The sequence below is a fragment of the Hemiscyllium ocellatum genome, chromosome 14, assembly GCF_020745735.1.
Source record: "Hemiscyllium ocellatum isolate sHemOce1 chromosome 14, sHemOce1.pat.X.cur, whole genome shotgun sequence".
NCBI classification, from domain to species: Eukaryota; Metazoa; Chordata; class Chondrichthyes; order Orectolobiformes; family Hemiscylliidae; genus Hemiscyllium; species Hemiscyllium ocellatum.
Window position 1 is genome coordinate 22,288,995 of NC_083414.1, and position 13,999 is coordinate 22,302,993.

Here is a 13,999-nt window from a genome sequence, read left to right on the forward strand (position 1 = left end):
TATCGATACATCTGAGAAAGAGTTCTGGGTGAGGGGTCCGATTAGGACTGGAACAAGGAATATTGCACACATCTCAAAAAGAGACAGGCATATAGCTGGGGCCCATGCAGGTACCCACAGCCATACCTTTGATCTGAAGAAAGTGAGAGGAATTAGATTAGAGGTTGCACAAAGTGAAGATGAACTTTGCCAGGCAGAGGGCCACGGTGGTGGGTAGGGAGAGTTCTGGCCTTCTTTCCAGGTAGAATGGAGAGTCCAAAGACCACCCTGAGGGGGATGGACATGTAGACGGACTGCATGTCCCTGGTAAAGAGGAACTGGTTGGTGCTCTTACTGTCAGTTTTTATATTTCTTGCTAGTTTGCCCTTAAAGTTTATTTTTTATCTTTAATACCTTTTAAGTCTTTTCTTTGCTGGATTCTGAATTTATCCCAGTCTTCAGGCTATTGCTGACATCTGTCTCCTTATATGCTGTTTATTTCAATTTAATACTCTTGTTAACTTCCTTGTTAGCCATTGTTGGTTTATCCCTCACTTAGAATCTTTGCTATTTCTTATTACATTGAGGTTACTCCCACCAATGGCTTTTCTATTCTACTTCTTCTAGGTGACAATACATCTCATAAAGTAAAGAATTATGGCTTATTCTGAAGTACAGTGCTTGGTGCCCAGCATTTGAGTTTTGCCTTTAGTAAAATGCATTGCTTTTCTCTCTCTATTTTATGAAGTTTGTCTTGAGGAATATTTGATAATTTCTACAGTCCAAATGGGGTTCCTCAGCTGGTCCCAGATTGGGATTGGCAGATGTTATGCCACATGTTCTGGGTTCACTTTCTCTGACGGGTATAGCATCAATTCCAGCATGAACCAGACTTTAAGTAGTCAATAACTGGCTTCTTAAGGGCCTCAACTATTCCAATGATGCGTGCGCTGCTTAACTCCTTCTCAATGCTACTGGTAAAATGCCAGTGGAGAAAGTAGACAACGATCATGACTATGCCTACCATACCACTCAATTTCAAAACTCTCCTACTTGCCAACCCAATTCTGGAGATAGTATAAAATTTACCCCTTTCTCTACTCATAAATTCAATCATATTTATGTACAATTATATCAGAATACCAATTACTGATTACTTATATGTAGCAAGATTTAGGATTAGAATTATGATAGAGATGTTAAAATGTTAGTTACATTTGCTCAGCTATTACATTTCTTTTTCTTTGGCAGTAAGAATATAGTGGACATAACAAGTCTAGCACTAACCATCGTAAAAACTTTTGCTCAGCATGCATGATACTCAAATATTTTGTTCAAGTAAGATAATGTGCCTATAGCAACAATGAGTTTGTCCAGCATATTGTCAGGTTTATATTAAAAGTAAATGGTACTCTTAATAAATCAGACAAAAGGTATTCCCAAAATATTTTGTGATTTCTCTCCAAATGGATGCTATTTGAACATTTGAATTATTTTGCAGTCGCTTATTCCTGCATGAAGATCTCAGGTTAAGTCTAACATTTTTTTTCAATTAATGAGCTAGGTTTGAAGTCAGTGCCAGCAAAAATTCCAAAAGACACAGTAATGCTTGATCTGCAAAACAACAGAATAACTGAAATAAAAGAAACTGATTTAAAGAACCTGCATTTGCTCTATGTAAGTCAGTGCTTTTAATTATTCTTTCAATATTCATATGTTTATTATATTGTACAGTTTGTTTAATGGAGTAATGGGAATTGAATGAATGATGAGGAGCATTATTGACCTTGTTGATAGTAATTTAGCTAACAGAACATAGACTTCCTAACTTTTTGAAGACACAGGAGTAATTTTAACCATAAGTATGACCTTGGATCATGTAAGAAGGTAAAATTCAAATATTTCAAACCTGATCCCAACCTTGCCACTTCCAGTTTTAATGGAGGTGGGAGTGTGGAATGTGGATGAGGGAGTTTGTCAACCAATTTTATCATAGAAAACAGTTTTACCGTAAGATATGTAAAATATATTGAGTACCTTTCTTTTGACAATTTTTTTTAAAGATCATTTTGGCCTGAGAAACCCAAATAAAAAGACCAGAAAACTTAAACGGATCTCAGTGAATCAGGAACTAAGGCGCAGAACTTGCCTCAACAGAAACTTTATTCTCACATCTACATTCTTACAGATCTACAGCCCAAGGTCCAAACTGTCTATTGATATTTTTAATCAATCTTATCAGATTCGTTATGACACACCTCCAGAGCAGTTGGAGCTTGAACCAGAGCCTTTTAGCCGAGAGTTAGGGACACTACCGTTGTATCTCAAAAGCTATTCCACCGTATATAACGTTTTGATAACCTAAAAAGAACCAATGACCTCATTAATTAGCTCATTGACAGGCTCTTAAAAGGGGCATGTGAATGAATAAACACTAAAGGAAAATTACAAAATTAAATTAAAATTTGGTTTTGTGGAAGATAATGGACTGTAGTACCCATAAACTGCAGAAGACCTCTCAAGGGTGCCAACAGATATTATGTCCTGCCTTCCCAATGATACCTGGGCTTAAGTGTAATTGTGGAAGACAGTCACACTGTTGGATTTAATGGCATCCTCACAGTACATTGTTTTGAACTGTGAACGAACACCTTGGCTAGGCTCAGGAACAGGCCCCTGAGGAGTTCCTTTAATCTGTCTGCCACTCTCTACATTATGTGGCCAAAGATCAGGAGAAGGAGTATGCTGTGGTGGAGACTGAAGCAAGGCCAGAAGTTTAGGAACAGCTCCTTCAGTGAACAAAAGAAGGGCTGTAACATTCAGCAACCCAAAACCATGTGGAAACCAATTTTGCAGGGCTGAAAATAATACAGATGATGTGGGAGCTTACATGCAACACCCTCTATGTCAAGCACCTAATGATGAAAGGGAGGCTCTTATGGACAGAATCTCTTTTTGAGGGCCCTCACGTCTGACCAGCAAGAAAGAATACCATGGTTGAAAAGGGTGACGAAGTGGACGGTGTGCAACAGCTCCACAATACAGAGTGAAATGGTATGAAAATAATTTCTGCAAAATTATTCATATTGTGGAAGAGTTCCTAGGTAAATATCAGGTCGTGAGCTCAACATGAGATAAGCTGGGGAAGAGGAGATCCACTGCATGCTTGAGCCATCCCTATAAACACAGATACCATTGGGCCTGAGCACCTTGGTTTTAAGTCGCTGTATGGCTTTGGCTGTGACAGCTATTAACACACATGACCAAGTTTCATTGACAACATCCTGTCAACTCCTCCAATACCCAACATACCCTCAATTTTAATCATTCCAGCCCAGGCCCTTTTTTAAGACCAACCACATGAATCCTGAGAAGTATCCATTTTTTATAATATCTGATTTAACCAATGAAAACAAATAACCATGTTAACTGATTAACTCAAGACACTAACCTTAGGGAGGTGCTGGACCAAAAATCAAATTTTCAAATTCAACTTAGAAAATTAAAATTGAAATGCAATTTGCCTAGTTGACAATATATTTTAGCTCTGGCCTCTTCTGGCGCAGTATTAGTGTCCCTATATTTGGGTGAGAAGACCAACTCAGAACAGTCTCAGAACAGATTCATTAAACTTCAGTTCCCGCAGTGCTTATCAGCCATGGAAGGTCTCAAGTGTATTTGTAGACACCACATGTTCCCTCTCCAAAGTCACACAGGTGTGGACATTACAGTAGAAGAGAGGCAAGAAGTCAGGTCTAATACCCCCATCACTCCTCCTTAGCCAAACCAGTTATGGCTATGAGGTGATATGACTTGCCTGCAACCCCATTGCAATGGGTGACCAAAGATCAGGAGCATGGAGCTTAAGTGCAAATTAAATTTAAGTAGCACCCCAACAAACAAAGAAAAAAGGCTTGTAACCTAAGGCACCCTTCGTGCATACATGGAACATGGACTCCTCAAGGCCACAGAAGATACAGACAGCCTGGAAGTCTGTAAAGCATCTTACATCTGTAAAGCATCGGTAAAGTTGTAAAGCAACAGAAAATTATGTGCAACTGAGTTTTAAATCCTTAATGGAAAAGGGGAGTACTCTGTTGTAGAAAGCCGTCACTAGCATCACCAGTAATGGACTGGAGGATGAAATGTCACAACTTATCCAGATGATTGATGGTGGCAAGGGAATGGAGAGAGTTCATCAGCTGCCATATGGGAAACACCTCCACACAGAATGAAAGTTAATAGGGAATTTCTATAAAATGGTTCAAACTGTGGGGTTGGGGTTCCCAGAGATTTGAGAGCTAGGGATAATGTGAAATTCTGTCCTAATGGGTATCAGTTTAAACAGGACTCCACAGGATACTTGAACCATGTGGACATCATTGATTACCAAAGGCTGAGTACCACATTTCTAAGACGGCAGATGGCTCTGGCCATGAGCTGGACATCCACAGAGGCACATCATGAAACTTCAAATGGTATCATTCATCACACTCTACTGTCAACTAGCATGTCCCCTGTTCTGGTCACCTGAGCAACCCGAGTCTTGTTTTCCACCAGCCACTTGAATTCATATTGATGAAGGTGTGGACTCTTGAGCAAGGCCCCATTTTTATGCCTCACCTTCAACTGACCAATTGAGTCAACTAATAGCTATATTAACTAATTAAACCAAATTGATGAGCAATAGTCTCTTAATAAGGCATTGAAATACAAATAAAATCATCAAATCAATTTCCTGAATTTAAATTGAGGGAAGGGAAGACAATGCACACCAGCGGCTGTGGTACTCACCCGTCATAGAATGCCGAGGTGTGGCAGCAGTCACCGCATGCTCCCTCTCCTGGGTACCATGCATGAACATAACCCAAGTAGAGAGCCAGGCTGTAGGGTTGTGAATATAGGAGGAAAGGTCAGTAAGTTTGTAGATGACACCAAAATTGGTGGTCTGTTTCCATGCTGGACAAACCTATGACTCTGCATGACCACTGGCTGGACCTGTTAATAGCTACTTTGGCGAGACCGAATTGTTTTCAGAATTTTCCCTTTCATATCAAGAAAGCTTGTTGTCAGGTATGAAACTGCATAAGAAAATTAAAAGAAAACTTCTGGGTTTCCTGCCCAGAGGTTCCAATTCTCTATTACCTACCACATCCCTACCAATCCCCAGTTCACCTCACATAAATAACAGCACCAATATCTCCACATGGGGTTTATAATTAATTATCATGCATTGAGGAAGGAAGTGCTTCACAGTCAGATTAAATTCACAGAACAACAACTACTTACAATAACTAAATAAAATATGAAGTACCAATGCAGTTGGCAGCAAACACAACCTTATTATAAGTTGACGATGCCAAACCCCCACCACCTTGGTAAAGGCAACAAAATAAAAGTCCAGTAGCTTGGACCTATCCTCTCAACAGATATTTGGCAGGGGCGGCTTAGATTAGATTAGATTAGATTCCCGACAGTATGGAAACAGGCCATTCAGCCCAACAAGTCCACACCGATACTCCAAAAAGCAACCCACCCAGACCCATTCCCCTCCATTTACTCCTGACTAATATAGCTAACATTATGGGGAGTTTAACATAGCCAATTCATCTAGCCTGCACGTCTTTGGACTGTGGGAGGAAACTGGAGCATCCGGAGGAAACCCACGCAGACACGTGGAGAATGCGCAAACTCCACACCGACAGTCACCCAAGGCTGGAATCAAACACTGGTTCCTGACACTGTGAGGCAGCAGTGGTAAACACTAAGCCACCGTGCCGCCCCTGAGTATTATATTATTCTATTCTTTCTCTAGTGAGCAGGTAGTAAAACCTGATTTTGTTGCCTATTCTGAGAACAGATTATTTTAGTCACCATTATTTAATTTTAGTTTGGAAAGGGTTCTCTGACTTTTTACGAACTCCTAATGGTTATGTTGTGGTCCTTCTGTTTTTCCATACACTCAAAATTGTAAAGATAGCATGAGTATCAGCAATCATCAATCACTTGAGAGTCATACAAAAACAAAATATTGCACACAATGTAAATCTGAAACAATTGAAATAATTGAGATTATTGGTCTTTCAATCACTTTGGGAAATTTGTCACCAAATTAAGTATTTCTATATATGTCTTTATTTATAAAAGTTAGAAGATGTTGTGGATTTAACCCAAGACTGAGACAGCAGGCTTTTTACCTTATCCAGTAAGGAGTGATTCAAATGTTGGTGTGCGGCCAAAATGTTAATTCATTGCATTGTTATATAAAGACATGAACGGCATAGATAAAGTGAATAGTGAGGGTCTTTTCCCCAGGATGGGGGAGTTCAAAACTAGAGGGCATATTTTTAAGGTGAAAGGAGAAATTTTTACAAAGGACATCAGGGGCAACATCTTATTTTTCACATAGAGAGTGGTTCGTATGTGGAATAAACTGCCAGAGGAAGTGGTGGTTGCAGGTACAGTTACAACATTTGAAAGACATTTGGATAAGTACATGAATAGGAAAGGTTTGGAGGGATATAGCCAAACACAGGCAGGTGGGACGAGCTGAGCTTGGGAAACTCGGTCGACACAGACTAGTTGGACTGAAGGATCTGTTTCTGTGCTGTTGAAAACTACTGAAATAATATTAAGTCTACATTTGTTTTGAAGTTGTTCATTCTGTTGATATAGCACTGTTTTAGCACAGCATTTTCAAGTAGTTAACAATAAAATGAATCTTATTGTGTATGAAGACTATTTATCTTTTATCCCATCTAGGCACTTTTTCTGATTAACAATCAGATAACCAAAATCCACCCAAAGGCATTCCAGTCCATGAAACATTTGAAATTGCTTCACCTTTCCTGGAACTTGCTACCTCAGATTCCAACTCATTTACCAAAATCTCTTGTGGAATTAAGAATTGATGATAACAAAATTAAGAAAATAAAAAAGCAAGCTTTTAAAGGAATGAAGTTTTTACACGTTTTAGGTAAGTCTGTGTAAACAGAAACTCTAGTAAAACTAATCCATTCTCGTGATCTCTTTAAATTGGTTTTGACTACATTTAAATACATAAATGCCAGCTTTATCTCAGTTGTTTTTTCTGTTAGAATGTACATTTACAGATCACAACTTTTCAAATGGGGCCTATACATCATTTGCTGAAAATGTGTTGCTGGACAAGCACAGCAGGTCAGGCAGCATCCAAGGAACAGGAGAATTGACGTTTCGGGCATAGGCCCTTCTTCAGGAATGAAGAAGGGCTTATGCCCGAAACGTCGATTCTCCTGTTCCTTGGATGCTGCCTGACCTGCTGCGCTTTTCCAGCAACACATTTTCAGCTCTGATCTTCAGCATCTGCAGTCCTCACTTTCTCCTATACATCATTTGGCCATGAGGGAATCTCATGCAGTTCTGTGGTTATCAAATACAGTACCTTTCATCTGGAAACACTGGGCTAAGTTAGCTATTCATGCATGGAAAATGGACTTAAAATTAAGACTAATAATTTACGGTTTACATATGCACTTTCTGTAAAAGTGCTGCACAAGCTAGGAATCAAATAAAAACAAAAATGTAAAAATACTCAACAAGTTTGTCAGATTGACCTTTGCTGTTTGTGTTATATATTAATGATCCAGACCTCAGTATGCATGGAACCTGACTGGAGGCCTGTGACCAGTGGTGTGCCATAAGGACTGATGCTGGGTCCACTGCTTTTCATCATTTATATAAATGATCTGGATGTGAACATGGGAGGTATAGTTAGTATAGTTTGCAGATGAAACCAAAATTAGAGGTGTCATGGAAAGTGAAGAAGGTTACCTCAGAGTACGGGATCTTGATGAGATGGGCCAATGGGTTGAGGAGTGGCAGATGGAGTTTAATTTAGCTAAATGTGAGGTGCTGAATTTTGGAAAAGCAAATTACAGCAAGACTTTTACACTTATTGGTAAGGTCCTGGGAACTGTTGCTGAACAAAAAGACCTTGGAGTGCAGGTTTATAGTTCCTTGAAAGTGGAGTTGCAGTTAGATAGGATAGTGAAGTAGGTGTTTGCTATGCTTTCCTTTATTGGTCACAGCATTGAGTATAGGAGTTGGGAGGTCATGTTGCGGCTTTACAGGACATTAGTTAGGTTACTTTTGGAATATTGCATCCAAATCTGGTCTCCCTCCTATCAGAATGTTGTGAAATTTGAAAGGGTTCAGACAACATTTACAGGGTTGAAGAATTTAACTTATGGGGAGAGGCTGAATAGGCTGGGGCTGTCTTCCCTGGAGCATCGGATGCTGAGGGATGACCTTATAGAGGTTTTTAAAATCATGAGGGACATGGATAGGGTAAATAGACAAGGTTTTTCCCCTAGGGTGGATAGTTCAGAATTAGAGGAATAGGTTTAGGGTGAGAGAGGCAAAATTTAAAAGGAACCAAAGGGGCAACTTTTTCATGCAGAGGGTGGTATGTAAATGGAATGAGCTTGAAGAGAAAGTGGTGGAGGCTGGTACAATTACAATATTTAAAATGCATCTGGATGGGTATATAAATAGGAAGGGTTTGGAGGGATATGGATCAAATGGTAGCAAATGGGATGAGATTAGGTTGGGCTATTTCGTGGGCATGGACGAATTGGATGAAGGGTCTGTTTCCAAGCTGTACATCTCTATGACTCTATATCATAGTGTGCAGATAACATGAAACTTGGAGAATTAGACAAACTCAGATGATTCTTGCATGACCTGACCCGTCTATCGCCATTGTCTGGCAGTCACTAATTCTCTCTCTTCTTACATACCCACAAGCTGCAGAGGAAACCACAACTATAAATTTGTGCTATTGATAAAAATGAAGCTCCAAAACCTGGATCTTGAGCTGACAATATCTAATGTGTGTGGTTGTACAGGACATGTGAACCACCTGGTTTCAATGAGGAACAGAATGTGTACCCACTGTTTTACTCCATCTGCTTTGTCATGCCTCTGCTTTGCAAAGGATTAGATTTACTTGTCAATCAGCTAATTCTCCTGCCAAAGACTAGATGTTCAATAGGAAACTGTTCTGGAGGAAGGGTGACTGAAATGTTGTTGCTTAACTCTAACAGCCTAAACATATCAGCTAAAATGAAAGAGCTCTTTAGTTATACTCTCCCCCATTATTCAATTTTCATTTTGTCCCTGTATCAGCTGAAATAATATTTAACTCAAAAATTAATAATCAAATTGTTTTCATAGAGATGTACAACATGGAAACAGACCCTTTGGTCCATGCCGACCAGATATCCCAACCGAATCTGGTCCCACCTGCCAGAACCCGGCCCATATCCCTCCAAACCCTTCCTATTCATATACCCATCCAAATGTCTCTTAAATGTTGCAATTGTACCAGCCTCCACCACTTCCTCTGGCAGCTCATTCCATACACGTACCACCCTCTGCGTGAAAAAGCTGCCCCTTAGGTCTCTTTTATATCTTTCCCCTCTCACCCTAAATCTATGCCCTCTAGTTCTGGACTTCCCCAACCCAGGGCAAAGACTTTGTCTATTTATCCTATCCATGCCCCTCACAATTTTGTAAACCTCTATAAGGTCACCCCTCAGCGTTGATGCTCCAGGGAAAACAGCCCAAGCCTGTTCAGCCTCTCCCTGTAACTCAGATCCTCTAACCCTGGCAACATTCTTGTGAATCTTTTCTGAACCCTTTCAAGTTTCACAACATCTTTCCGATAGGAAGGACACCACAACTGCATGCAATATTCCAACAGTGGCCTAACCAATGTCCTGTATATCTGCAACATGACTTCCCAACTCCTGTACTCAATACTCTGACCAATAAAGGAAAGTATACCAAACGCCTTCTCCACTATCCTATCTACCTGCGACTCCACTTTCAAGGAGCTGTGAACCTGCACTCCAAGGTCTCTTTGTTCAGCAACACTCCCTAGGACCTTACCATTAAGTGTGTAAGTTCTTGTTTTCGTACTAATCAATCAAATCTCATTTTAAATGAAATGTTTGACAGAAAATCATTTTGCCAAATGACATTTCGTCCTGTGAAACCACATGATGATAATGTTTCTTGTTTTCAGTTTATTTAAAACTCATATACCTCAGCCCAATCTACTGCACAACACCCACTCATAGCCTGCTATGCAACAGCTCCGCGCCCAGTCTGTCACACAGCAGCCTCACTCCCAACGTGCCATGCAGCACACTGTTCCCAGCCTGCCGCACAGTGCCCAGCTCCCAAGTTACCACGCAGCAGCCCTGCTCTCAGTCTGTCGTGCAGCATCCCATTCTCAGCTTTCACAGAGCCCAGCTCACACCATTTCTGTTTTCCTACTGCTTGTAGTGGAAATCATGCTGTTGATTGCATGATTTACTACAATAAAATTTCAAAGATCCTAATTGTGATACAGTGGGTTCAAGACAAGAACTAGAGTTTACAAATTCTAGCCCATCTCATGTATATTCTCATTAGGGATCCTGATATTCAGTCTTGGGGTTAAAATCCTGACCTTACTAGAGAAGCAGTATAAATCTTTAGGAGGACTGCATACCTTAAAGGAACTTTTGCTTATAAATTAGGCCTCCAGTTCTCAGAGGCTCATAAGACTTAAAAACAGGAAAGGCATTTGGTTCTTTATGACTGTTCTATCATTCAGCCAGTTCATTTGACATGGTTGTGGTATCGGTTCCAGTTTCCTGCTTGCACTCAAAAACCCTTGACTGTCTGTCACAGTCCAGAATAAATTTCAAGATCCAGTCTCCACTCCCTTCTGGGGATAAATATTCCATATGCTAAAGATCTTTTGAAAGAAAAGGTTTCTCTTCATCTCTGTTCTTAAAATGGCGATATCCTGTCCTTAACTTACGTTCTCTTGTTTTAGATTCCCCCAGAAGAGAAAACATGCTCTAGTTATCTCCTCTATCTCGTTCCCTCAAGGTCTTATATGTTTATTAAGGCCACCTCTTTCTTCTAAACTTCAATGGGTATAGTCCTAATCTGTTTCCCTTTGTTTCATAAGATGAACACAGGAAAAAGTTGAGTGAATCTTCTCTTAACTGCTCCTAAAGTAATTATATATTTGTTTCGAATAAGGAGACCAAAACTGTTAATCGTACTTTAGATGCAGATTCACGAAGGACCTATGAGGCAACAGTAAACTTCCCTACCTTTGTATCTCACTTCCCTTTCAGTAAATGACAATGTTCCATTTCCCTTCCTAATCAACTGTTGTACCTGCATATCAATTTTGTGATCCATGTACAGGACATCTATATCCCTCTGTACCACCTTGTTCAACAATCTCTCTCCATTTAAACAGCACACTTTTTTTTCTGTTCTTCCTGCCAAAATGGATAAGTTTGCTCATGTTATCTGACAAATCTGACAAATTTTACCTCCTGTCTATATCTGGTTGGGTAACTAATAAATGTAATATCTATCCAAGAAATATTCCTTTTTACAAATAATGTATTTGTTTTACTTTATAATTACATTTCTATAGAGAGGATATTTTTCTATCTCTAAGCCTTGCTAAATTTCACCTAACAGCGGAAATGATGAAAATGAACACATAAAAAGAGAAAAATACTTAATATCCTAATTATATTTTCACATGCTACCCAGAACTAAGGGTGGATTCAGCTCATGCTTCTTTCTAAGTTCAGTGGTAGGTTGCTGGTTTTTGTATTAACTCACGGTGTAAATGTATCACTGGCTAAGCCAACATTTCTTGCTCATTCTTAAACACCCATAGGTCAGTTAAGAGTCAACCATATTTCTGTAGGACTGGAGTCACAATGTAAGCCAGACTGGGTAAGGATAGCAGTTTCATTTCCTAAAGAACATTAGTGAACAAAATGGGCTTTTCTGACAATCGACAAAGGATATGTGGTCATCTTAATTTCAGATATCTATTGCATCTAAATTCCACCATTCAAACCCTGATCCCCTGAACATTACCTGGATGTCTGGAGTAACAGTCCAGCGATAATACCACTAGGCTGTTGCCTCCTGTTGGGTATACCATTTATTGAGTTCACTAAGTTCATATGATCCTTTTTTTTATTGGATTTGAACTCAGAATTTTTTTCTATGATATTATATCTGTCTTAACTTTCTCCAAAGGAACTCTCTTAAGTTAACTTGCTTAAATCTTCCCATTATCTCATTATGTTGCCTTTGACAATTTCACATTATTTAAACACAGGATGATTGACCACACAGAAGGAGACCATGCACCCCTCATGTTCATTATCGCCAATTTAATTATTTGTCCATTTTAATGTTCCGTATTGATTGCAAATAACTCTTGGGTTAGTACCATCTGCTGAACAGCCAGTAATAAAACAATCTCACTGACTTCATTATAGTCTGTAAGATTCCACCATTCTAACATGCTGAAGTGCCTCTGAAAGAGTTATGCCTATTACTCCCAAATCTCTGGCTGTTTCCTCATATCTGTGGCACGGTTTCCTTTAAAGTATATATCTAATTCAGTTTTAAAACTTTCAAGCGAGAATCGATATTCAGGTAATATATTCGAGGTCATATCAATTCAGAATCGCAGAACTATTTCTCTCCAACTCCCCTTTGTTTCTTTTGCCAATTCCCTGACTTCCGTGCCTTTTGGTTAACAACCTCCTTGCCAGTGGAACCAATTTCCACCTATCGATTTTATCATAGCATTTCACAATTCTTTGGAAAACCATTATGAAATTTTCTTGTGGGGCATTTTTATGTGTAATCAAGTGTTAACCCTTACCTCCAAACTCATCCCTAGCTCGGGTGATTAAATTCTACTTCATGACAAAGTACAGAGCCATTTGTTCTTCAGGTCTGTGCCAGTGTTTTTAAAAGAGCTATCCAATTCATTGCATTCCCCTTCCACTTTGGCACTGCTCTGCAATTCTTTCATCTTCAAGTATTTATTCAATTTCCTTTGAAAATGATTATTGATTCTGCATGTATCATTTATCAGGCATTGCATTCCAGATCACAATGACTTATAGAGGAAACAGACCCTTCCATCCAACTTGTCTTTGGCAACCAGATACCCTAAATTAATCTAGTCCCATTTACCAGCACTTGCTCCATATCCCTCTAAACCTTTCCTATTCATATGTCCATCCAGATGCCTTTTAAATATAATTCTTGTATCAGTCTCCACCACTTCCTTGGGCAGCTCATTCTATACATGCACTACCCTCTGCCTGAAAAAGTTGCCCTTTAGGTCCCTTTAAAATCTTTCCACTCACCCAAAACCTATTCTCTCTAGTTCTAGACTCCCCAGCCCAAGGAAAATACCTTGTTTATTTTACCCTATCCATGCCCCTCATGATTTTATAAACCTCTATAAAGTTACTAAAGCTTTTGAAAGAAAGTATTAATCACATTTAATTCTTTTCGAAATTACCTTTCACCTGTATTCCCTGATTTCACTACTTCAACTGCTGAAACATTTCTCCTTAAATATTCTACAAAACCATTAATAATGTTCAATACCTCTACCAAATCGCTCCTTAACTCCATCTTCCTCTCAGCTATCATGTAACTGAAGTATTTAATCCCTGCTTTGGTTCTCGTAAATGTTTTCTGCATCCTACCAAATTCCTGACATCCCCCTTCAGCGTGTGGCCAGCTATGGAAATTAAGTCAATAAGAGTAGAGTCATAAAGCATCGTAACAAACCGTTTGGTCTAACGTGTCCATGCTGACCAGATATCCTAAACTAATCTGGTCCCATTTGCCAAAGTTGAATAGATTGGGGCTATGTTCTCTGGAGTGTCGGAGGCTGAGGGGTGACATTGCAGAGGTTTATAAAATAATGAGGGACATGGATAAGGTGAACAGCCAAGGTCTTTTCCTCAGGCTTGGGGAGTCCAAAGTTAGAGGATATAGGTTTCAGGTGAGAGGGGAAAGATTTAGAAGGAACCTGAGGCGCAACCTTTTCATATACAGCGTGGTGCGTGTATGGAACAAGCTGCCGAAGAAAATAATAGGTGCTGGTACAATTACAACATTTGGAAGGCAT

The 13,999-nt window shown here is 39.5% G+C and overlaps 2 protein-coding genes across 4 annotated transcripts in view; one reads left to right on the forward strand and one right to left on the reverse strand.

The window, feature by feature from the left end:
• The window catches only part of cenpp (centromere protein P), a 348,905-nt gene that overhangs the window by 115,724 nt on the left and 219,182 nt on the right, over positions 1-13,999 (reverse strand). The gene's annotated exons all lie outside the window — the stretch shown is intronic.
• aspn (asporin (LRR class 1)) overlaps positions 1-13,999 on the forward strand; it is a 42,167-nt gene that overhangs the window by 11,294 nt on the left and 16,874 nt on the right. Inside the window, exons 3-4 of the mRNA XM_060835137.1 lie at positions 1,544-1,656; positions 6,742-6,955. Coding sequence (XP_060691120.1) covers positions 1,544-1,656; positions 6,742-6,955 — 327 coding nt within the window. The remainder of the gene's footprint in view (positions 1-1,543; positions 1,657-6,741; positions 6,956-13,999) is intronic.